This window comes from Psammomys obesus, unplaced genomic scaffold (assembly GCF_907164565.1).
Source record: "Psammomys obesus unplaced genomic scaffold, mPsaObe1.curated_primary_1811, whole genome shotgun sequence".
Lineage (NCBI taxonomy): Eukaryota > Metazoa > Chordata > Mammalia > Rodentia > Muridae > Psammomys > Psammomys obesus.
The window spans coordinates 9532736-9559106 of NW_026590809.1; the positions used below are offsets into that span (position 1 = coordinate 9532736).

At 42.9% G+C, this 26371-nt stretch overlaps 1 protein-coding gene across 3 annotated transcripts in view; it reads right to left on the reverse strand.

The window, feature by feature from the left end:
- The window catches only part of Them4 (thioesterase superfamily member 4), a 21442-nt gene extending 13667 nt beyond the window's left edge, over positions 1-7775 (reverse strand). For 2 of the 3 annotated variants that reach the window (XR_008720349.1, XM_055609106.1), the window contains exons 1-2: positions 7628-7775; positions 825-1011 (exon numbers count right to left, since the gene is read on the reverse strand). Coding sequence is in view for 2 of the 3 variants with exons in the window: in XM_055609106.1 (XP_055465081.1) it covers positions 825-1011; positions 7628-7699 (259 nt within the window). In the remaining variant the exon portion in view is untranslated. The other variant, XM_055609109.1, reaches the window with a different exon arrangement.
- Positions 7776-26371: the final 18596 nt, after the last annotated feature.

Here is a 26371-nt window from a genome sequence, read left to right on the forward strand (position 1 = left end):
CTCTCTCTCTCTCCCTCCCTCCCTCCCTCCCTTCCTTCCTTCCTCTCTTTCTCTTTCCTTCTCTCCCTCCCTCTCTCCTTCCTTCCTTCTTTCCTTCCTTTTTTTTTTTTTTTGTGTATGTGTTTTTTCTGTGTAGCTTTGGCTGTCCAGGACTCACTTTATAGACCAGGGCTGGCCTGAAACTCACAGTGATCTGCCTGCCTCTGCCTCCCTGAGTGCTGGGATTATGGGTGTGTACCACAACACCTGGCAATTTTGTTTCTTTTGGTGGGGACGTTGCAAGGGCCAGGGTGGGTATGAAGGGACAGGGAGATGAGGACTGCGGTGCATGAGAATGAAATTCACAAAGGAGAAAAAAAACAAAAAACAAAAAACAAACAAACAAACAAACAAACAAACAAAAAACCCAAAAAACCAAACCAAAAAAAAAAAAAAAAAAAAAAAAGAAAAATTAAAAAATAGAATGTGCCTGATCAGAACTTCCCCTCCCTCCTCTCCTCTCAGTCCTTCCCTCTCCCCTCAATTAGTGATCAATGAGGCAGGGCCCAGCCCATGGTGGATAGCACTATTCCTGGGCTGGTGGTCTTGAACTTGCTATGTGGCCCTGGCTGGCCTTGAACTCATGATCTTGCCCCAGCCTGCTGAGAGGTATTATACACACAGAAGAACTACCATGTATGGCTCCTCCTTCTTGTTAAGTAATAATTAGTGCTCCGGTCTGTTAAATTTTATACAGATATTTAAATATTCTTTTTTTTCTTTATTAATTACACTTTACTCACTTAAATATTCTTTAAGTGAAATAATTTAAGAGCTATTCTTACCAACAAAACGGGTTTGGAACTCTCGAAAGACTTGAGAAGAGTTTTGTTTGTATGAAGGCAAACGTTTCCAGGAGCCATCTTCACATTTCCTCATGAACTGGTCAAAAAGGAGTCTTAGATCTTTACTCCAGCTGGGGTTAGGGAGAGCATAGTCCTTATGAATGGCTTTCTCAGAAGAAAATAACCTCTAAAAACAGAGACAAGAAAAAGAGGAATAGGAGGTATGTGCTATTTCATATTTTCTGCTAGTTACTAAGAATACCATGCTGCTTTTCTTATTGCTAGAAAGTGATCGCTTCAAAATGGTTGGGAACTTCAGAGCTCATTTGTCCCACACCCCTTCACAGAATTGGGAGAGTGACAAAGGGTCAGTGATTTGCCCAACTTCTCCCAGCTAGTTACTGGCAGAGATAGTATTAAGCGCAGGTCAGCCAGTCACCAGAGATAGAGAGATGAACAGATATTACCAAAAGTACACAGGTAAGTACACACATAGGAAACTGGAGACAGTATTGGTTCAGTATTTGGCTCCTTGACCTGAATACTGATGAGTTGAAAGTAGCCATTTGGAAAGAGTAGTATATATAAAAACAACCAACCAACCAACCAACCAACCAACAACAAAACCAAAATCAATTTGTGCAAACACAAGGAGGCATGAAATAGTTTTGAAGGGTTTTATTATACTCTATGCAATAGGAACTAACAATTGTCCCCACTTTATAATGATGAAATTAAAGTCTAAAAGAAGCTAGGCAGTGTCACAGTGTAAGAGAAGGAGCAGAAGTATATAAAGGTGTAGGCAAAGCCTCAATGCTAACTGTTTTTGAATTGTATCTGCAGCACTCTCAAAATTATCTAAGTAGGGAGTAATGTACTCAAATTTGGTTATAATAGGGAAGACAGTGGTAATGTCCAAGGCTGCAAAGAGAGGGTTCTGCTTGGAGGCGATTGGGGTAACTCAGTGAGAATCATGAGGTTATAAAGCAGAGCTCGGAACTACTTCCACAAAGGAAATGTAGAAACAGTATAAACACTACAGCCAATCCCAGGTATATGAATGGCACCATGGAGTGACAGTTAATTACAAGAAGGAATACAAGATAGACAAGAAGGAGGCTGGGAGAAGGGAACTTGGTGTCATGCTAACTATGACTTCCACCCTTGATTGTTCTCTGGAGCACTGTGCATTGCCACCACTCCAGTGAACAACTGGAAGGTTGGAGGACTAGGAAGACAGGGTGAGATTTATGGAGTTTCATAAAACAATGTTCAGAGACAGCAGACAGGAGAGCTGCTGCAGAAATCCCAGAACAGTTAAGATTACAGGAGGTATCAACTATGTAGCATTCTACTTCTAGTCACCATTATCAATCTATTTTGATTAATGTATATATCACTTGGACCATACCCCTGACACCAAAATACCACGTTTGGAGGAATCAGCTTCTCCTGCTGTCTGGGCTGGCTCCAATCCTGATTCAATAGGAAGAACAGAGGGAGCCTGTCTCAAGTACTCTATAAAAAAGAGCCAGATTGTTGAGATGGCACAGTGGGTGAAGGGTAAAACCTGCACCAAGTCTGATGACCTCAGCTGCATCACTGCAACTTATACAGGAGGAAGAGAGAATAACAGTTGCCCACAAAGTTCCAAACACAAATAAATAAATAAATAAATGTAAACAAACAAACAACAAAAACCCTTCATTGGAGACAAAAAGGAAGACCTGACTTTGTGGTACTAGAAAAGTGAGGAAACAAACAGAAATGACATTGTCTGTAGTTCAGGATAAGTAACCTCATTTTCTATATTGCTTTGATCAGCTTATCCTTTCAGAACCTAGTTTAGATAAACTGGTAAAGACAGAAAAACGCCACCTATTATTTTTCCCTCTAAATAAAGCTGTGGTAAAATATTGATGTGTTTCCTCCAAGTTCTTTTCATTCATTGCACTGCACCCTGATTTATACCTAAGGCAGTTCATTTTACATTTTTTCTGGTCAGCTTCTCGCAGCCAAAACCTTCTTGCATAGTTACAAAATAGTAAACTTCATTCAATAGTTTTTTCTCTTTTTATACTGCTTATTCCCTTTGAAGATGCCGTATGTTTTTTGTTGTTGTTGTTGTTTCCTTGTTTTCATTGAAAAAAAAATTTACAGGGCTTTAAAATTTTAAAAGCCAGAGGATCAAGGACCTTGCTGTGTTTCCTAGTAATGCCAAAATCTGTACCAGTAAAGTCTTAGAAACATGACTGCCTAAATGTGACCTGAACAAGGACAAACAATGAACATGTTAAACCACACAGTGAACAGCCCAAGCGGCTTCAACCCTACCTAGAGAACTCCAGGGAACTGAGTAAAGCTGGGAATGGGAGGAGTGCAGCAAATGGCTTTTTAGTCCCAGACATCGCTGAAAACATACACACAAGTAACATTATGTGGGCTCAACAGGCTGTGTCCGGAATTGTGTGTGAATACATAAATGCATGTGAGCATATGAAAACTGATGATAAAAGAGATCATGAATTTAAAGGAGAGCGAGGTATATGAGAGAGCTTAGAGAATAAAAGGGGAGAAATGTAATTAAAGTACAATCTCAAAAATAAACAAAAGTTTTTTATTTTTTAAATTTTGTTTTTGAGACAGGGTGTTGCTATATAGCCCAGGCTGGCCGTAAGTTTGTGATCTTCCTGCCTCCGAAATGCTAGGATTATAGGCGTGTACAATGGTGTCCAGCATGAAATCAATCAATCTCTCTCTCTCTATGTATATATACGAACTCCAGACCATATATATACTCCTGTAAGTTGCCTCAGTTATGGTGTCTTCACAGCAATAGAAAAGTAACTAAATCAGAAAGAACTCTTAACTACTAAGTTATATTTCCAGGACCAGTAATAACCATTTTGTTTTGAGACAGGGTCTCACTAAGTAGCCCTGGATGTCCTGGAACTCACTCTATAGATCATGCTAGGCTCGAATTCACAGAGGTCAGCCTGCCTTTGTCTTCTGAGTGCTGGGATTAAAGGCGTGTCATAATGCTTGGTTTATTAGTCACTTTTTTTTTTTTTTTGAGAGAGAGAGGGTTTCTCTGTGTAGCCCCTAGCTGTCCTGGAACTTCACTCTGTAGACCAGGCTGACCTCAAACATAGAGATCCACCTGTTCTGCTTCCTGAGTGCTGGGATCACAGGTGTGTGGTCCCCTCCCCAGGAAGTCTGCACTTCCCTGACTGGGAATTGAACCCCAGCCACAGCATGAAGAGCACTGAATCCTACCACTACCATACTGGGGTTGCTGGTTCATATTTATGAATCTGGGTTCATTTTATTTTTAGGTCTCTTTTTTAATATTTATTATTATTTGTGTGTGAGTGTGAGTGTGTGAGTGTGTGAGTGTGTGTGTGTGTGTGTGTGTGTGTGTGTACATGCCATGGCATTCATGTGGAGGACTTAGGACCATTTTGTGGAGTCAATTCTCTTCTTCATTTTTACATGTATTCCTGGGATTGTATTCAGATTGTCAGGTTGCAGGACAAATATCTGGCAAGCCATTTTTTTGGCCCTACTCAGACTTCTCAAATAGGAAGCCGCAGCTTGGATCAGTTTTAACAAGTTTTTTTGTTTTGTTTTTTCAAGACAGGTTTCTCTGTGTAGCCTTGGCTGTCCTGGACTTGCTTTGTAGACCAGGCTGGCCTCAAACTCATAGCGATCTGTGTGTCTCTGTCTCTCTGAGTGCTGAGACTAAAGGGGTATGCCACCATGTCCATGTCAGTTCAGTTTTAACATTCTTTTATGGGCTAATGAAATACAGCTAATTGAAGAGTTTTAGTAATCACAACGACTCCCTGGGCTCGTCTACCTAATTAATTACTGATTTATTTGGAGACAGGGTCTCACCATGGAGCTTTTCGGGAATTCACTATGTAAGCCATGCTGTCCTGGAATTCACAGACTCTCCCTATTTCCTGAGTGCTGGAATTAAAATCCTGTTCCACCACACCCAGTCTGATTTTAACTCTTATATTTATGGTTGTGAGCCTTTAGCCTAGCTGAGCCATCTTTCCAGCCCTGATTTTAACTTTTAAAGGAAAATCCAGTAAATTGTTTTGAGTTCTATTATGTACCCTGTTTTTATACTAGGGACAGGAAAGAAAAAAAATAGCTAGGTCCTGCCTTTAAGTGATAGCAACCTCAGATATGGGAAATATTAGACATAATATAGATACAAGTGTTTTCAGAGGATATTTAAACAAACAGCACATCAACAACAAAAACCTCCAAGTGATAACAACAAATAATCCAGAGTTACTTCTTGCAGCTACAGTTTATGAAGGAGAACTAGGGGCTACTCTAAGCAAAGACACAGAGGATGAAATGACTACATGGTGCACTGGAGAACCGCTGGGATCTCAGCCTTCACAGATGAAAAGTGCAGAGAAAAGAGACAAACCAAGACATGGCTGACAAAACAGAATAGGCATCACACTACAGGCCTTAATTTTAACCTTCTGGGTCAATGGTTTAAAGAAAATAATATTCAAGGAGATAGATATATGTTTTAAATATTATAAATAACATAATATATAACTTCAGTAATAATTAAATACTTTATATATTTATATAACTTGAAAGGACATGAATAGCCCATCACACTCATTATATTCCAAGTGTTTTTACTTAGGATGAAACTACTTGAAGAGGCAATCATGGGGCTGGAGAGATGGCTCAGTGGTTAAGAGCACTGGCTTTTCTTCCAGAGGACTCAGGTTCAATTTCTAGCACCCACATGACCTCACAACTGTCCAAAGCTCTAGTTCCTCCAACACCCTCTTCTGGCTTCTATAGGCACTGCCTCACATGGTACACAGACATACAGGAGGCAACACACACACACACACATACACACATACCCAAAAAATTAAAAAAAAAAAAAATCCCCTAGATAGGGTTTCTCTGAGTAGCTCTGGCTGTCCTGGAACTTGCTCTGTATACCAGGCTGGCCTCAAACTCAGAGATCCGCCTGCCTCTGTCTCCCAAGTGCTAGGATAAAAGGCATGCATTGCTCTTTCTTTTTCCTTTTTTTAAAAATAAAGTGCCATCATGTAAAAATCATGAAGGTGGTACTTGAAAGCTGAAACGCCTTTTTCCATAATGAGCCTTCAGAAAGTAAAACATTGTTTTTTTTTTTTTTTTTTTTTTTTTAGAAAGTTTCACTGAGTGCAAAGGATGAGTTAAATTGGTGAAAGAAACCACCACCACCACTATCACCACCACCAACAGGAAAGTAGCAACCAAGGCTGTTAAAAGGTCTGGGTTAGATGTGATCCAAAGCTGAACTAGGTACAGAGGAATAAGAAAAAAAGTTTTAAGTGATATTCAGTACTAGAACCCAGGGAAATGGGGAGTTAATAATTTCAGGAATGGGAAAGCAAAAGTCTTGGATGACACCAGAGTTGTGGTTTTGATGGCAAGGTTAGAAGGAAAAGATGTTTGTTAGTGTGAAAGTGCAATCAGAGAGAATGGGAGTGGAGGCATGTTGAGTCCTTAGATGGACACGACAATGTTGCAGGAAATGAAAACTTAATTTTCAGTTCAAAGAGGCAAGAACTAAGAGCCACTTGCAGTAAATGTACTTGTAAATTCACAGCACAGACTATGAGGGAATTGTAGGGATAATCATTACCCTTTGTTCTCAGTTGAGGAAAGGTCATGCTTGATCTTTAGTTACACATTTATAAAAGTTGGACTTGTAATAAAGTTACGACTTTCATGCCTCCTTTTATAAGTTACTGTATCGAAAGCAGCATGACATTAAAGCCTGTAAATACTTATGCTTAAATGTTTTCAGCGTAGACTTCCAGGCACCAACACGTAATTAAAGAAACTAATTTGTATCTGTTGTAAGATCACCACAATGCATTTTCTTTTCTAGTGGGCAAGATGGTACCTGACGGATGATAATAAATCCACATTCATTATTATTTTAAAACTGTGTGTGTGTTCATCATTGAAGCCTCCAGCCCTCATTTATTGCCTAGCAGGAAGCTCCAATAGCTTAAAAGAGATGCCACAGTGACCTAATAACCAAAGCTTTCTTCCAGTTCTTACTCAACGCAGAGCTGGTCCCTGTTGCTCTTTAGTTGCTCTTTATCACAACACAAGGTATACAGACTTTTGAATTTGGCAAACTAACCCCATTCTCCCAAACTAGACCACACACTCCTTGGGAGGTACGTTTTATTCCCCCCCCCCATCTAACTGTATTATATTTTACTTATCATCGTTGGCGCTCAACAAGTGCTGACTACATCAATGAAACAAAGCAGGGATATAAATAAGGGCAGACAATATTTACGATTTATATTCCGGAAACGGTAAATGCTTCCCTGGCTTTATCCCGTTTAATCTTCCAGCATCCTCTAAGGTGACGAAAATGGGCTACAGAAGATGTAATTGATTACCTGACAATCAGAAAACTCCTACCTCTTCCCAAATTGGCTGTAACGAATTAGAGACCATCAGGATTAGATCCCTGGAGAGGATAATTGGTCTTTTCCAGCTCTGTAAAGCTGCTTCTTTCACGATTTTCTGGGTGAACTTATTTAACCTTTCTTATTATATCAGGTGGCGGTCCCATCCTTGCTGACCTATTTCAACCTTAGTCACGTTCCCTTCCGTTTCCTCCCGATTCTAATCTCAAGGCTGAAGAATCTGCACCGCGTTACAGCCCGGGCAGGTGTTAGATTAGCCTGGCTCGGCCTCTCTCCCTCCTCGACCCACGAAGGCGGCGTCCGGGGACTCACCCTCGCAGCTTCGGGCCGCCTCGCAGGCGGGGACCCAAGAGTGCGCAGGCGTATAGCGCAGCTTCTAAGCATTGTTCAAGCCGAGGGCAATCACTGCTGTCTCCGCTCACCCGGAAAGATCCGCTAGGAGTCACGCCGGCTCCCGAGCTTTAACTGTGGAGGCGGCTGGAGGGCGGAGCCACGCACTGCCCGGGAAGCTGGCGCCTCCCCGAACCCCAGCGGACAGAGTCCTCGCCGCCTACTTTTGGTTCCGGGAGATTTTGCGCCCGCCTCCCAGCGGCGGTTACTGACGGCACCGACCCCCTACCCCTTACCCGCACAAGGCGAGACGTCTGACACGTTTAGTTCCTTGTCCCCAGGCAGTTAACTCTGCATCCGGCGGAAGACTCAGGGCCTCGGGGAAGATAGGAGCGCAGACCAGGAATGGATAACCCCTGGGAGCCGGTTGATGGTGTTGATATATGGTCTTCTGAGTAAAGGACACTTGCCCATTTAAAATTCTGTCAGTCCCTTCTATTTAACATGCACACTTTTCAGTTGCCCCCTCTCCGCGTGAGTGTGTGTGTGTGTGCATGCGCGCACACGCGCATGTGTGTCTAGTGTACTGAAAATGTCTCAACTTTTACTCCAGCAAGAACCGTCTCTATCAAAGAAATTGCTCCTGGACTGGCTCAGTAGTTAGCCTGAACTGTCTGATGGGAGTCTGATAGTTTAAAGAGCTATTGATTCGATGATTTGTTTTCTTTTCAGTGCTTGGGGATTGCTAGACAAAAAGGATAATCTGTGTCCCACAAAAGGACACAGAAGCAAGGGGAGCAGTTCAGCAAGGCAATTCTTTTGTTGAAAGGGTGCACCAAGACACAGCTAGAGTTTGGGACTGATGGCAACTGTCCCCCTTGTCCTCCCAAGAACTTTGCATCGCCTGGAGTCTGTGTGATTGGCTAGTTTTAAAATAATTACAGAGGAAATAAAACAAAAACGAAAACAAAAACAAAAACAAAAAACAAAAAAAGCCAAAAAAATAAACAAACCGTTAGGAAACGTGCGAATGTGAAGGTTACACGCGGGTTCACAAATCACACCACGAGATCGTTCCACGTGGGAGGTTTATTAGGGAAAAGGGGAAAGGGGTCGCAGAGACGAGGCAGAGAAGAAAGAGAGGGGGGGCTCCTGTTCTCTTTATAGGGAGATTTACAGCATGCACAGGTAGTTCCAGGTGGTCAGCAGGTGGTCTGGGTGTCTTCACAAATGCCTGATAACCATCTGTCAGGTTTCTTGGAGCTGGCTGTAGAAGTGCCTGCTTACTGATCCCAACATTCCTCCCTTTTTGTTTTATTAAAAAGTGGGGAGTCAGGAAGGAGTGATGGTGGGGGAAGGGCATAGGGACGACTTTTGCTCTTCAAGCTACTTCCTGCTGATTAGGGGCGTTGTCCATCTCAGAATACAGCTGGTCCACACCATCGGAGTCATAGTCATCTGGCTCTGTGGGCAGAGGTTTATAATCCTGTAAGAGTAACTGATTAATGGTTTGGTTAGAGATTTTTTTGCATTTGTTGTTGGAAAAATGTAGAGAGGAAGTTAATTAAGCAGGGTGCAAAAAGCAAAAGCAGAAAAACTAGCAAGAGAGGTGAGATAAGGGGCAGAATCCATTTCCATATGGGATTCTGAAAGGCCCAAGAGCTAGATGCCTCCAGCTCTTCCTTTCGTTTTTGTAAATCTGTTTCAAGTTGTTGGATTTTGTCCTTTACTATACCTGACTGGTTGACATAAAAACAGTATTCCTCCTGGAGGAAAAGGCAGAGGCCACCTTCTTTAGCTGTGAGGAGATCCAATCCACATCGGTTTTGAAGTACTACTGCTGCCAGCGAGTCATTCTGTCCTTGGAGGCTTAGTATTATCTGAGCCACCCTTTGAAGGTCCTGGATGAACTGGGAAGAAAGCTGATAATACAGAGTTAGTGAGGTAGCTAATCCTGCTGTTCCGGTCCCTAAAGCTGCCGTGATTCTGGCAGCAGCCAGCAGGGGTAGGATTTGAATTGCCCTCTTTTCCTGCCGGGCAGATTTTGAGTCCACAACCGGGATTGGTAGGAGCTCTCTGTCGCTTATTACCCCCAGCTCAGGGAAGAGGAGTACTAGAGTGCAAACTCCTGACCAACGAGCAGGCAGACGATGGTAGACCTGAGTGCCACAAAGAATCGAAATGTTATTCCTGGTAGGGCATTGGAGTTGAGATGAGGTCTCAAGGATTATAGTTTCATTACAGTCTAAAGAATTTAGTATTCCTACAGAGTGTATCCCAGATGCCTTGAAACAGCTTGCCACGCCAAAGAGGGTGATATAAGAAAGGTAGGGGGTTGTGGCAACAGTAGAGTCAGGGCAGTTAGTAAATGGTGAGGTGAGGTTGTTTGACAGAGTCACTGCAGAGGCTGTCAGCGGTACCTCTGACTTGGTCCTCTGTGGTACACACAGCCAGCAAGCTTCAAAATGGCCCAGTTGGGTCACATTAAGGAGCTTGTAGGCTGAGGTCAGAGTCTGGAGTAGGAGATTAAATGACAGGTTTGTGTCATTTATAAGAGGGGATGTTAGAGAGGTAATGATCTTAGAGGAGTGTTTAATTATCTCTTCTACTTCTCCCATTCCCAGATTTTGGGTAATTGGAACATATTTTCTTTGGATACGGATAGTACTTATCGGTAGACCGGGTGTGTAGCGGCGGTAGAATTTTCCAACGACACCTCCTTCCCATCTGGCATCCCACGGGTCTTGGATGTATTAGTAGAGGGTTTTTTTATACAGGTGAAGAAATTTCTTCTGTGCTGGTAAGTGGATTTGGCAAGACCAGTATGGGCAGCCTCCGTACGTGTCCGGCCAATTTTTGCAATAATCCTTTGTTTGATCAAAGAGAAAGCAAACAAAAACTCTATCAAATAAGGGGGGAGGGATAGAAGTGGGGGTGATGGCTATCTCAATCGGCTCCTGACAGCCTCCGTAGAGCAGTTCGTTAACCCTATTTGGAGAGATTTTTTATTATCAATGATGGTTTCTTGAACCTCAAATCTCCATACGTAGGGATTACCTTTAACAGAAATAGGCAAGAGGGAGAGGAGGAAAGATGCATATCCACTCCAGTGGAGTTGAACACTGCTCCTGTGGTGAGGCCTCATTCTTCTGGAACTGGAGACAGGGTGGTTGATCTTGGCATCTTTTGGAGCTTGAGGGAACAAGGCCTTGTTGGGGTTGATATGTAGGAAGGGGCATTATCTTGAGGAGAGGGGGTGAAAGGCTTAAGGTGGGATAGATGAATCCAGTGAGGGAAACCCTCAAGTTTAGCAGCTGTGGGAGTCACAAGAATCACCTTGAAAGGACCCTGTCATTTAGGAGAAAGTTCCTTAAAGCTTGTTCTAAGTTCCTTAGAGTTTATGTGACCTTGGACCATCTTTTCTGCTACAGAAAAGTTATTTAAAAAAAAGAATTTGGCAGTTTCAGAACTCCTCTTTGTAGTAATGTAACTTGTTTTTGCTTTGCCTATAAATAAGCAAATCATACGTAGACTCTGGGCTCCAGCAGGATCATGTCAGAATGGAAAGGGTTTTGATGAGAGTTTTTATGTTGTCTGAAAAGCAAGAAAGAGAGCAAAAAAAGTAAAAATGTCTGGTTAAGCCAGAAAAAGGAAACTAGGAACCTGAAGGTATACAGAATGTTGCAGAAGGTTAGTGAATGTATGTATAAAATAACCAGAGGGTAAATATAATTTGAGAAAGAACTGTATTTTAAAATATGTTGTACTTCATTTAAAAGGCTGGTGATTTCTCATTGCAAAATGTTTTCTTATGCTCTTTTAAGGGGAAAAAAATTCTGGCTATTAGGTTTGGTATGGCCAGAATAATTCATATAGTTTAAAATTGTTCTGTACTGTTCTGTTATGCAGTTGGTTCTAAAACTTATTTGATCACTATGTTGGAAATGTTGGTTGAGGGGGATTGTGGATGCTCCACAGTGTTTGCTTTATCATCAGCAACACCTAATGGCTATGTTTGGTATTGTCAGTCGCTGCCTGTGGTAGCCTAACACATGGCTAGCCGCCATGATGGTTGAGGGATAGAGAGCACGTGAAATTTTAGTTTTGCTGCCATATTTGTTTAGGGATTCCAGCTGAGACAAAGAGGGTGGAACCATGAGTTTGCCACCATTTTGTTTAGGTATCTCAGTTATGTTCAGTCATCTGATTAGTGCTAAATGCAAAGCTTTTTACTGTTCAATTTTAATGCAAGCGGTAGGAGCAGCAAGATTTGCTAGCCTCTCTATGAGCTGTATCTGATTAAAAGGTTTGCTTTGATTTTAGTTCAGAAAGAGCAGATTTGAAGTCATGCTAAATACTGCAGTTGAGCCTTACCTAGTCTCTTTGTTCAGGTTTTTTTTTAAGGTTAAGCCTAGGACGGGTAACTACAAAGTTTGCCTATTTGTCTTAAAATATATAGTTCTAGAACATGCATCTCAAAAATATGCTAAAACTAGAGAGTATAGCATTCTGTTTTATAGGACACAGTTTAGAGCAGATGATAAAAACAGAGTAACTCAGATATGCTGGCCCTCAAGCTTGTCAGAAATCTGAATATGGCATTTTAACTGTGTAAGCTTATTGTGACAGAAAGTCCCGAAATCCTGGCAGTAGCTCCCCCAAGGTCTCCGAGAAGATTTGGGCACAACGACAGATGACTGTGACTCTGGATTGTGGTATGCTAACCACTGGGCAATACTGCTCCAACTGGCCCACTGCTAGGGCCCAGCCTAAGCTGTGGACAAAGCCGGGGACACCTGAAGAGCCATTGTTTCACATTGTGAGAGGCAAGGTGAGGTCAATCTCTTCTGTTCCTCTTTCCACAGAAGCAGTAGAAACAGTCTCTTATTTTCTGTACTTGGCTGGACTGCCTCTGTTCAGGATGCCGTGAGACACATGAGCCAGGGACACTGCCTAGGTGATGGACTAACTAGTCATCCCTGTCATTTTGATTGGCACATAAATTGGTATATTTGTTTAGCTTATAATTTATCCTTCTCAGTTCTCTGAACACCTTGATGGCTATGCTAAGCTTACGGTAGCTTTGCAGCTAGAGAGAAGACAATTAGATCCACTGTTAGCTCATTGATCAGTTCATTAGCTAGAACCACTGGGTACTAGATCTCTTATTTAGAAGAAAAACAGGTTTTCCTTGCTCACAGGACTCATGTTAGTTGCCTGTGTCTTAAGATAAAAAATATGGAGCCTATTTAGGGTCTGAGGATCAGGAGTTTAGGTTGTAAAAATCTAGAGACTGTTGTTATTTAGTCTGAAAAAATGTTTCAGAGTTAATAAAAAAGCATGTTAAAAATGGGAGATACTTTAGATTCCCCCCCCTTGCTACTGTTGTGCTTATGTTATAAGATTTTAGAAGTTCAGAGTTTTGGCATTGATCAATAGAGTTCTGATAAGTTGATGGAGCACTGACTGATTATTATTCAGTCACCAGGTTGAGATTTTAATTTCCTTTGGTTGGCTTCTGGAGATAGACTTAAAGGTGCTTCTCAGCATGTTAAAAACATCTGTTGAATGTGTATATCTGACCCAAATGTCAGGGACCACCTGTGGAAGCTCACCAACTTGCCTCAACTTGCCCGTTCCCTTACCTGCGGTAAACATACTGCTTGGCAGCAGCAGAAATGTGCTCCCAGAACTGTGGCTTGGCAACAGCAGAGATGTGCTCACAGAACCGTGACTTACCACAAGATGTTTCAGGCCCCTGGCCGAGAAGAATCTGTAACTTTTCACCCACCCTACTTCCTTGTCCTGAACCCTATTTAAAAGCTGATTTTGCTCAGTAAAGTTAGTCCTTGACAAGCACCTGTTTGCTTGGACTCAGTTTCTTTTTCTCACTCATCTTTTCACAGGGTCGGATTCTCTTCTACGCCCCCCGAATAACTTTAGCTCCGCTGGCCAGGGCACCCAAAAGTCATAGCTATTAGTATGGTATTCTTAATATCTGTCATTTCTGGGGTAGATTTTGACACAGAAATATCTTAAATCTATTCCTTCTAGTTGCTTTGTTAAAGGAAAGTCCAAGCATCCAGGGTTTAGTACTAAAGCCAGTAATGTATTTCTGCCTAACTTTCCAGTGTAAACATAAAAGTGGGGGCTAAAAGTAGATGCTGAGTGTCTAAAAAAATGGCCAAGCTCCATTCATGGTTAGTTCCCCAGAGCTATGCCCACAGAAAAAGTGTTAAAGAGTTCCAGACCATGAACACGTTTAAGTTGTTTATAAAGGTTATAAAACAAACAGCTAACTGATACTCATTCAGTGGGATGCAGTTTTACTTGTTACTTTCAAAATGTTGTTGTTTAAGTTTTTTTTTAATCTATATATTTCCTTTTGTGTATCAAAAAATTTTTATATGAGTTTCAGGATGTGACATGGATCTGGCATAGTGCAAAAGAATCGCAGATGAGATTTTCCCTGATCTTTCCCATTTAATAGACAAATTTTAACTTCTGTCTCCAGTCTGAATTTGTCTCAGCAGATTTTCACCTGTTTAACTCTGTTCCGGGATCAGCTGTGTACTGCAAGCTGAAATCTGGACTTCCTGGAAACTGACCTGATTGCTCCCTGCCTCTTCAGGTGGATCAGCTAACCAGATGCTTGGGACTGCCCTATTGCCCAGCCTTTGACTGGCATTTCAGCCTCTGTAGCCCCTGATGCCTACGGTCCAACGGTCAGCATCAAAGAAGCTCCAGAAGACGGATCTTCACCCAAATCCCCCCTAGCAGGCTGAAATGCTAAGTCAAAAGGGGCTCCCTGGCATTAGCTATTATCTTGGGCATCTGCTTAGCTGAAATGAAAATTAATATTGCAGCAACTGGGCTAAAAGCCTAGAGAGACCCTAGAAAAAAAGAATAATAGTTCTCCTTGGCTTACTACCCCTATATCTACCCTGAAGGGACCCCTACTCATTTTGATTTTTATTTTTGGGGCCTTGTATTTTCAATTGCTTAATGGCTTTCATAAAGAAATTCTTGAGAGCAATATAAAAAGGTAAATCTATAAGATACAAGGGGTCATGTCTGGAAGACCCAAGATTGGGTCTTCAAATGATCATGGGAAAGGGGGAAATGAGAGACCAAAGGATAAAGTCGTTAAGACCTAGAGTAGGTGTGGTAAAAAGTTAGTAATGCCCTGAGGGGAGAGCTACCTCACTGCATTCTTTCCCCACCCACTAGAGGTACGGTTGCTAGGAAACTGGCCCATCCCCCTAGGGAGGGACACCTGGTCATCAATGGTCTGGGAACCTTCCTATAGCCAATCGATTCAAAATGTAGCTAGCATCTTGACCAATAGGTGCTTGCCAGGCAGGAATTGCCCCTGCCTTGGGTATGCTTGGAGGGACCAGAATCTATAAATCACCCAACTAACCTGGGGACACGCTCAGCTCCCACCGCTTGGCGGTGGGTGTTGTGGGCCCAAGCTGCAGCTTGTAATTTACAATAAAAAGACCCTCATGGGTTTTTTTGGGGGAGAGCTCGCAGCCTGAAAAGAGCCAAGGGGAGGAGTTTTACCCAACTGAGGTGGAGCTCTTGTGATAGTTTAACGAGAATGTTTTTTAGGGATCGATTAGTTCGTTCTATCTTTCCTGAGAACTGGGGGTGGTACGGGATATGAAAATGCCAAGGAATGTTAAGGGCTTTAGATAAGGTCTGGGAAATCTGAGAAGTGAACTCAGGGCCATTATCTGACTGAAGGGAAGTAGGAATTCCAAAGCGTGGGATAATCTCACGGAGAAGGAGATTAGAAACTGTCTGAGCTCTCTTGTTAGTGGTGGGGAAAGCCTCCACCCATCCCGACAATGTGTCCACCAAAACCAGGAGATATCGGACACATTTGACTGCTGGCATATGGATAAAATCAAGTTGCCAGTCGGTCCCGGGGAGGGAGCCCCTAGCCTGGTGGGTAGGGAAAGGGGGGCTACGATATCCTGAGTTAGGATCTGAGGTCTGGCAGATCTTACAAGAGGCAGTAATGGTTTTTAGGAAGCGTAAGTCCTCAGAGGTAGGCTGCCCGTGAGCTCTAATAAAGTTAGACAAAGCTCGGCTGTTAGGATGGAAGAGCTGGTATAGATAGGACAGGATCTGACGGGTGTCAGGAGAGGGCAGGGGAGATGTGGGTTGTAGTGTGAGGATGTTTTGTGGTGGGAGGGAGGAGTCTAGGCCTTTTACAGCTGCAGCCTTAGCTGCCTCATCAGCCTGGCCATTTCCTTTGGAAACTATGGAATTGTCTGTCTGGTGAGACTGGCAGTGGACTACTCCAATGGCTGTGGGAAGGTGGGAGGCTTCTAGCATGGCCATAATTTGGCCTGCATTGGTTACCGATCCTCCCTTTGCTGTGAACAACCCACGCTCTCTCCAGATGGCAGCATGGGAGAGAAGAATATGAAAAGCATATTTAGAATCTGTATAAATGTTGAGGGATTGTCCCTGGGCTAATTGAAAGGCTCGGGTAAGGGCTATTAATTCGGCCTGTTGATTAGTGGTATAGGCAGGGAGGGCTTGTGCCTCAATCACCTCAGTATCTGACACTATGGCATAACCTGCTTTTCGAGCTCCCTCATGTACGAAGGAGCTGCCATCTGTATACCAGGTATAGGTAGCCTGAGGTAATGTGCCCTCCTGTATGTGTGAGGGGTGGGGCAATAGTTCTTCTAAAGTTTCAGTGCAAGAGTGAGATGGGGAACTGTCAGAGTTAGGTCGAGGAAGAAGGCTTGAAATATTAAGGGGTGGGCACGGTTGGAAAGTGAGGGTAGAGTCTTCTATTAGCACCACCTGGAGGGAAAGGACCCTGGAAGGAGGTAAGGTTTGTAAGCCTTTGTATGTTAAAAGGTGAGACAGATTGTGAGAAGAGAAGACAGTAATAGGTGACCCAAAAGTTAGTTTTTTTGACTCTCTAATAAGGAGCTCTGCAGCCACCAGGGCACGAATGCAGGGTGCCCATCCCTGGATTGTCAGGTCTAATTTTTTTGATAGATAGGCTACAGGTGCAAAAGAAGGTCCCAACTGGTGGCCCAAAGCCCCAAGGGCATATCCCTCTTTTTCTGTTACATAAAGGGAGAAGGGACGGGTTAGGTCTGGAAGATGTAAGGCCGGGGCCTCAAGAAGAGCCTGTTGGAGCCTCCGGAAGGGCTTAGTAACAGGTTTTAGAAGGGATTCCTGTAAGGGGCCTAAGGCTGCCTCATATAAGGGGCGGGCAAGAAGGGAAAAGGAGGGGACCCAGGACCGTAAGAAACTGGCCATTCCCAGAAACGATAAGATTTCTTCTTTATTAGAGGGAACTGCCAGCGACTGTATTAATTTTTTTCTGTCTAAGGTAATACCCTTGTGAGTTGGATTTATTGTTAGTCCCAGGTAGGTGACCTCAGAAGTGGACAGCCGGACCTTGGAGGGTGAGACCTGATAGCCCTTGCTGGATAGGAAATTTAGAAGAGCAGAAGTGTTACTTTGGCTAACTTTTAGAGAGGGCCTACAAAGGAGAAGGTCATCTACATATTGTATAAGTTTAGACTTAGGGAGAGATAAGGAGAGTAGATCAGAGGCTAGGGCGTGGCCAAAAAGGTGTGGACTGTCCCGGAACCCCTGGGGTGAAACAGTCCAGGTAAGCTGAGTAGAGACCAGGGTGTCAGGGTCAGTCCAGGTAAAGGCAAAGATATTTTGTGATTGGGCATCTAAGGGAATAGAGAAAAATGCATACTTGAGATCTAGAACTGAGAAATGGGAAGTACCTGAGGGGATAGTGGAAAGCAGGGTATACGGGTTAGCTACCACAGGCTGGAGAGGAACAACCACAGAATTCAGTAGGCGGAGATCCTGAACTAGGCGAAAGGTTCCATTGGGCTTTTTTACTGCCAGGATGGGGGTGTTATAAGGAGAAGAGGTAGGGCGGAGGAGTTTTTTTCCTTAAAAGATCAGAGATAATAGGCTTAAGTCCCCTAAGGCTCTTAAGAGGAAGAGGGTATTGAGCCTGAACAATATAATGGGTGGGGTCTCGTAGCCGAATGGTTACAGGGGTATGGTGACTAGCCATAGAGGGATTTTGGACATCCCAGACTTGTGGGTCCACTTGAGAGGCTGGCAAGGGAAGCAGCGTGTCAGAACTGGTGGGCAAGGTGGCTAGGAGGAGGAGAAGAGAGGATGCTGGCGAGCTTGGGGTCAGGCGGATGGGCGGAGTGAAGGAAATAGAGGCCCCTACTTTGACTAAAAAGTCCCTTCCCATTAGGGGAACTGGACAGGCTGGCATTACTAAAAAGGAATGAGACAAGGGGACTCCCCTAAAAATACAATTAAGTGGTGGAGTCTGGCAGGGCTGGCAAGGCTGTCCCCCTACCCCGACAATAGAGAAACTACAAGGAAAAGTGGGACCCCAGTACTCCGTTAGGACTGAGTAAGTGGCTCCGGTGTCCACAAGGAAGGAGATGGCGCGCCCTGATACCATAATAATTACCCGAGGCTCCCTGTTTGTGATGACAGTGGTCGGGTCAAGGGAACCCGGGTACCTTCAGTCGTCCGTAGCCAGGCCTAGAATGTTGGCCGGAGGGCTATCTGGGGGTGGCAGTCAACACCCCAATGTCCCTCTTAGTGGCATTTTGGACATGGCCCTGGTGGCTTTCGGGGGTTAGGGCAAGCCCTGGCCCAGTGACCTTTTTGACCACATTTGAAACAGGGACCCGGTGGTACTCGTCTCTTAGAGCGGAAGGGAGCCTGGGTAGTGCCTGAGACCGGTCGGATAGCCTGGGCCAACATTTGGTATTTTTGTCTGAGGGCTTTTTCATCTCTCCCATGGAATACCTTAAAAGCCAGCACTAAGACTTCTGCCTGTGGAGTCAGAGGTCCCCTTTCCAAGGACTTAAGCTTAGCCCTGATGTCGGGGTAACTTTGGGAGAAAAAAATAGGTCATTAGGAGTTGTCTGTCCTCTATACTTTCGGGGTCTAGATTGGTGTGTTGTAAGAGGGCCTGTGTAAGGCGCTCTAGGAACTGAGACGGGTTTTCATTTTTGTCCTGAATGACCTCCTGAAGCTTTTGATAATTAACTGGCTTAAGAGCAGCCCTGCGGAGACCAGCCAGCAGGCAGGTTGTAAACTGATCCCTAGCTAGAATGCCCTCTGCGGTATTATAATTCCAATTTGGGTCCTGGTTGGGTACCACCCCAGCCCCCACAGGGTGTGAAGCATTTGTTTGGTGAACCTCATCTGCATACTGTCTAGCCTGTTCCCAAACTCGCCTGCGCTCCTCAAGTAATAGGTTATTGGTGAGGATCATATAAATGTCATGGAAGGTGAGATTATAAGATTGAGTGAGATATTGAAATTCTTTAATGAAGGTAGAAGGATTAGAGGTATAGGATCCTAATCTCTTTTCTACTTGAGAAAGTTCAGTTAATGAGAAGGGAACATGCACCCTAATTAAGCCGTCTATACCTGCTACTTCTCTTAAGGGAAGGATAGAGGCTGGCTTAGGTTGAGCAGAGGTATTAGATTTTGTTGCAGAGCGGGAACGGGTTGTGGGTGGGGTGAAAGTGGGCGCCAGTGTGAAGCGAGTAGGATGGTCTGTTAATGGAGGAAGGAGCGAGGATTTTGGAGAAACTGAAGGAGGGGGGTAGGAGGGGAGGGGGAAGGGCCAGAAAGTTGTGAGGATTTTCGAGCAGCAGGAGGGGGAGAGGCTGGGACAGACTCTGGAGGTTGTGAAGATTTTGTAGAGGCCAGAGGTTAAGGGCGGCGAGGTGGAGCTTCATCCGCTGGGTCAAAAGTAGAGAACTCCTCAGATTGAGGCTTTATTGTTAGGAGGAGTTGAGTAGGAGAACAGGAGGAACAGAGGTAAGGTTTAGAACGAAGGAAAAGGAAAGCTTGGATGTAGGCCACCTCCTTCCATTTTGTAGTTTGCTGACAGTGGTTAAGAAGGTCCCGTAAAATACCAGGATTTAACGTGCCATTAATCTGCCAATTTGGACCCTTACCTAACGAATATGTAGGCCAAGTTTTATTACAGAGGCGTATGAGTGTGGAAGTCTTTAACTGGGGTTGTAGGCCCAAAGTTTTAAAATTTTGTAGAAGACATCCCAGTGGAGAAGTCGGGGGAATAGACTGCGGCGTATGGGTGTTTTCCATTGGGAGGCGAGAGAGAGACGAGGCCTTTTAATGGCGTCCCAGAAGAAGGCTAGTTTCTAGACAGATCAGTCCGGTCTGGTACAATATCTTGTCAGATATTGGCCAGCGACCGAGGCCTGGTGCCCCATGGCACGGCCGAAAGAACACGGCTTTTTTTTTTTTTTTTTTTGCCTAGCTAGGGCTTTATGAAAGAGCAGGTAGGGAGGAACCTCGTTGTAGAAAGCTCTCCCAGGGGAAACTGAGGCCCTAGTGGATATGAGGTCTAGCGATAGGGATATGTTGACCCAAAGGGAAACTTACCAATGTAGCCAGTGTTGGATGACTTTGTAGCAAACTGGAAGCAGGAAAGTGGAGATCTCGGGCAGATTTGGAGAGGAATAGGTTTTCCAGAAGTCCCGGCGCACTCAGTGAACTTGCTGGAGGTAACCTATCCCAGCCAAAATGCACCAATGTTAGAAAACCTGCGAATGTGAAGGTTACACTCGGGTTCACAAATCACACCACAAGATCGTTCCATGTGGGAGGTTTATTAGGGAAAAGGGGAAAGGGGTCACATAGAGACGAGGCAGAGAAGAGAGGGGGGGGGCTCCTGTTCTCTTTATAGGGTGATTTACAGCATGCACAGGTAGTTCCAGGTGGTCAGCAGGTGGTCTGGGTGTCTTCACAAATGCCTGATAACCATCTGTCAGGTTTCTTGGAGCTGGCTGTAGAAGTGCCTGCTTACTGATCCCAACACAAACAACAACAACGACGACGGAAAAAAAAAAAAAAAAGGAAGGGGTGGGCACTTACAGGAAGGCTGCGGTCTTTACGTAAACAAACGTTTTACCCAGTTTAGGGTATTCTAACATTTGGATAGTGGTGTTGTAAGCCTTTAATTCCAGAACTCAGGAGGCAGAGTCAGGTGGATCTCTTTGAGTTCTAGCCTGGTCTACATAGAATTCAAGCCAGCCAAGACCACACAGTGATACCATGTCTCAAAAGCCAAAACCAAACAAATGAAAACAAAGATCTGCATAGAGCTGAAGAGATGGTTCAGAAGTTTAAAAGCACTGGTTCGATTCTTACCCTCTCCAGGCCCAACAGTCAAAAATGTCTACAAAAATCTGGCCTGCCTTCTTTAGCTCTCTAAGCGCTGTAATTACAAACAGGAACATCTGGTTTCTCTTGACACACTTCAGGTGTCTTGTCTATTATTTTCCAGCAATAGACAGTCAAGTCAATGACACTGTGTTCCCTCAAGACTGAGTAATGGGCAAGAAAAAGGGAGAGTTGTAACTGGGTCTTACTTTAAGACTATTTCAATAGTAATAGAATCAGGGGCCTGATAAGATAGCCTAGTAGATAAGAGTGCTTGTTGCCAAGCCTAATGACCTGAGTTTAATCCCTGGGAGTCACATGGTAGAAAAAGAGACTCATTCTCAAGCATGGTCCTCTGATTTCCACATGTGTGCTGTGACATAAATATGTGCACACACACACACACACACACACACACACACACACACACACACCATACATCAATAAGTGCTTTATAAAAAAATAGAATGATGGCTTGACAGTGAGGATTTGAAAGAGGGCCCAAGTACTGACCTATCTAATTCTATTTTGTTTCAGACTCTACCTTACTGCCTTCCTTTTGAGTTCTGATTTCTCCCAAGTCTTTCTTCCCCATAGTTACCTTAGATCCCAGGAACTACATACCTAATTGCTGAACAAAAACAAAGGACAGGTCCCTCCTTAGGCAGCAGGGACCTTCTTGGTGCCAACATAGCTCTGCAAGGCTGGTTCTCAAATAATGAACTGAGATATGATAGGGCAGACCACAGCCAGACTAAAAGAGCCTGTGCTGCTATGCAGAACTCCCCAGCCCTTGCCCTTGTTTCTCTTTTCTAGATTATGCTGAGTCTGCTGCAAGAACTTTGAAGACGGATTTTGGTTATTAGACTTGGTTCTTCTTGGTATGATCATATCGCTCATAAAGCCCTTCTCCTCCTCCCTACCCTCAAAAGTAGTTATGGCATGAAAAAATAATGAGGAAGGAACATTTGGAAGGAGCGCTGGCATCTTTTCTCTCTAGACTTTCTGTAGCTTTTCAAGTCTCATCGTTTTAAGTCCCAACTTTTAATCCCTAGCTCAAAGTTCTTTTCATTAATCGTGAGGTTAATTATGGGAGGTGCCCTTTATTATCCCCATTTACAGCTGAAGCACCCAGGGAAAATGACATGTCATCATGCTATCATCAAATGCAGGATTTCATAAGCATTTTACTTCATCCTTATAAAATTTCTCTAACCTGATAGGCTAGGGTCAGAAGAAAAGGGAGGAGGACCTCCCCTATCAGTGGACTTGGGGAGGGGTATGGGAGGAGATGAGGGAGAGAGGGTAGGATTGGGAGCAGATGAGGGAGGAGGCTTACAGCAGGGATACAAAGTGAATAAACTGTAATTTATAATAAATAAATAAATTAAAAAATAAAAGTTTCTCTAAATTGTTTCTTTTACAGAATCTTTGTGTCTTAGTCAGTCTTCTATTGCTATGAAGAGGCACTATGACTATGACAACTCTTACAAAAGAAAAAAAGTGTTTAGTTGGGACATACTCATAGTTTCAGAGATTTAGTCCATTATCATCATGGTGGGAAGCACAGCAGCACACAGACAGACATGGTGCTGGAGAGGTATCTGAAAATTCTACATCTGGATGTTCAGGCACACAGAGTGACATTGGGTCTGGCTTGAGCATTTGAAAGCCCAAAGCCAGTAATACACTTTCTCCAAAAAGGCCATATCCACTTCAGTGAGGCCAAACTTCCTAATCCCTGCCAATCAGTGCTACTTCCTAATGACCATGCATTCAAATATATGAGCCTGTGGGGACCATTCATCTTCAGATCAGCAGAGTTGGCTTCATACTTATGAACATTGCTTTTGCTGAATTTAAAGACCACTGTAGAATTTATGTAGACACCTAATTAATGGACCAATAAAGCTGTTACAGGAAGATTGTGGCAATGAATAAAGTGTCATGAATAGATGAGTAGCATTCTTCACAGAATTTTTACTTAAGAAACTTTGGTTTGGTCAAGTGTGGTAGTGAATGTCTTTAATTCTAGCCTCAAAAGGAAGAGGCATACTGGTCTCTGTGCGTTCAAGGCTTACTTGTTCTGCATAGTAATTTCTAGGGTAGCTGGGAATACATACTGAGGCCCTATCTCAAAAAAAAAAGTAAATAAAGTAAAAATTACATCCTCATGTTGGTATGATTGAAAATTGGCACAGTCACTGTGGAAATCAGTGGGTGATTTTTTTAAAAAGCTAATAACAAATATATGACCCAGGTCAAGCACTTCTTGGCATATATATGCCCAAAGGATTTGGCAGTCTACTCTTCAGATACTTGTTCAGAAATGTACAATATTGCTTTAGTTACAATATCTAGGAGGAGCAGTCCTGCTAGGCCACAGAGGAGGACTTTGCAACCAGTCCTGAAGATACCTGATAAAACAGGGTCAGATGAAAGGGGAGGAGGTCCTCCCCAATCAGGGGACTTGGAAAGGGGTGGGAAGGAGATGAGGGAGGGAGGGAAGGTGGGATTGGGAGGGAATGAGGGAGCAGGATACAGCTGGGATACAGAGTTAATAAAATGTGACTAAGATTATTTTAATTAACCTAAAGCACAATGGTGGGCAATGATTACTCCATCCTAAACCTCCAAACCCGCATAGTTTCTTACTATTCAGAGTTTATCCATTATACTTGCTATTAGTCATATCTTAGGTCCGGTTCATATCTCCATGTTGTTCCAAGTTCTCTCCTGCTTCCTCCTTGCTTCCTTCTCTTTTCCCTCCGGACCAGGATGTCCCACCCTATCCTCTCCATTGCTCAGCATTGGGGCTGGTTGTTTAATTGACAATATAGAGAACAAATGGTGGCATGTTTACACAAACTTGAGACAGGTGATGCTTAGAATAAACATTACAATGCAATGTCTGGATTGAAACCAGATAGTGGGGTAGAGAAATCAGCATTTGAATGAACAAGGCAAATTGTACCAACAGGATGTCCAAAAGAACATTACACCAACAGAACAAGTATCTTAGTAACTGTTCTTTTGCTCTGAGCAAGCAACCTTCTTTTTATAAAAGGCAACTTGTATAAAAGAATTTAATTGGAACTTGATTACAGTTTCAGAGGGTTAGTCCAGCATCATCCTGGTGGGGAGCATGGTGGCATGCACGGCAGTCATGGTGCTGGAGAAGGAGCAAAGAGCTCGACATCCGAATTTCCAGGCAACAAGAAGAGAGAAAAAGAATCTAGGTTTGGCATGGGATTTTGAAACCTCAAAGCCCACCCCCAATGACATCCTTCCTCTAACAAGGGCTTCTAGTCCTTTATGAGAATTCTATTCTCTGATGACAAAGCATTCAAATATATGAGCCTATAGGGAACATTCTTATTCAAATGGTTATCCAGGACAAAAATGACAAATACCCTATGTTCTTTCTCATTTGTAGTTCCTAGCTCCAAATGTTCAGTTATGACTATATAACCTGGAGCATTTACAGAAACAAGGGAAACAAAAGGAACCATAGTGGTGGGAGTCAAGAGAGGAAATAACAAGATAAAGATGATAAGAAGGAAGAAATGTAGGGTTTTATATGGGGGAGGGAGGCTAATACTGAAGGAGAGGGAAAGAGGAGGGATAAGTAAGGATGTTAATAACACTATAGCAGTTACATTATACTTACCTAAAATTATATATAATTCATATAACTGTATGTGTATCCACATGTATATAGTTCAAACGAAGTTTTGCCATTTGGAGTGATAATGATCCACATGTATATAGTTCAAACGAAGTTTTGCCATTTGGAGTGATAATGATCCACCTAAGAGCTGTAGAGTATCTTATCCAAAACTTCAGGTCAGGCACAAGAGACCTCCTTTTAAGCTCTTGGTCAGGGCAGTCTAAAGAGACTCCCCAAATATAAGCTACTCCTGGTGTTCTTGGTTGCCTCCCAGAAACTGAAGGTGAGTTTCTATTGCTAAGGACACTATGCGCTTTACACACAGAGTTTGGAGGTATTATTTGCAATTTTTTAAAAATTAAAGTATAATTCATCACTTTCTCCTCCCTCTTCTCAAGCAACTAAATTAAGCAGGTGACACATACATGTGTAATATATATATATATATATATATATATATATATATATATATATGTACTTTTAAATATCTATCTGTCTGTCTATCTATCTATCTATCTATCTATCTATCTATCTATCTATCTATCTATAAATTAAAGTAAAAGAGGCCATGGATTTTAGAGTGAATGAAGTGGGAGAGGAGGTGGGATGATAGAAGAATTAAAGGGAGGAGGAGGAAGAAACAATGTAATTATAACTTTAAAATTTTAAATATAAATTTGCACCATAAACTGTTGCAGGATATTTGATCCCTTTGTGAACCCCAAAATTGTGAACTGTAAAACCGTTTTTTGTTTGAGGCCTAACACACCTTTAATTCAAGAACTTTCTTTTCATTGTAAACATGATTATGGTGTGGTTCAGCCAGCCCTAGCATACGCCTTTAATCCAAGAGATTTCTGTACATAGGATTTAATAAAGTTATTCTTAGGTCAAGAGGCGAAGCAAGAAACCAGGGATTAAAGAGCAGGAGGGCTTTGAGTTGAGGGATATTTCAGACAGCGTGGAGAAGAAGAAAGTGCTTTTTGGTTTTAGCTCTTTGGCTTAGGCTTTAGTTCTCTGGCTTTTGGGGCCTTTTGGGCATTGAGCTAGCAAGCCTTTGTTTGGCCTTGTTTTTTTTTTTTTTTTTTTGCCTTTTCTTCCTGGGCTATCAGCTGAGCTAGTGAGCCTTTTGGGTTTTTCCATCTGGACTTGAACTGAGAAGGTCAACTGGGTGCTTTCTCTGCCTCTCTGACTAGCAGATTTTTACCCCTGCGTCTGACTCCTGAGTCTTTATTGGTAAAACAGGATGGTTGGCATTTTCATTTTTTAAAACAACAATAAACAAAATGGATTTAACAAATATCTATACAATATTCCATCTAGTAGTGACAGAGTGCAAGTTCTTTTTATCAACACGTCAAAGTTTTCCAAAGTAGACATATTACACCACAAAACAAACCTTTTTTGTTTATTTTTCTGAGACAGGGTTTCTCTGTGTAGCCCTAATTATCCTGGAACTCTATAGAGCAGACTGACCTTGAACTCAAAGATCTGTCTGCTTCTTTCTCCTGAGCACTACAATTAAAGGCATGTGCCACCATCTGCAGCACAAAGCAAATCTTAAAAATGAAAAAAATTACAATATCTGGGGAGCTCAATTAGTAAAGTGATTGCATTTCTAGTCAAAGATACCTAGGGCATTAAATATATTAAAATCACTTTAAAAATCTTTGCTTATAAATGGTCATTTAAAATACTTAACAGAAGCATATGATTTTAACATTGCTTTGTTAAAATAGGGACAAGATATACAATGTCCTGAAAAAAGACCCATCAGAAATTATAAATTTTTAAAAAGCAAAACATAAAGTCTTGTC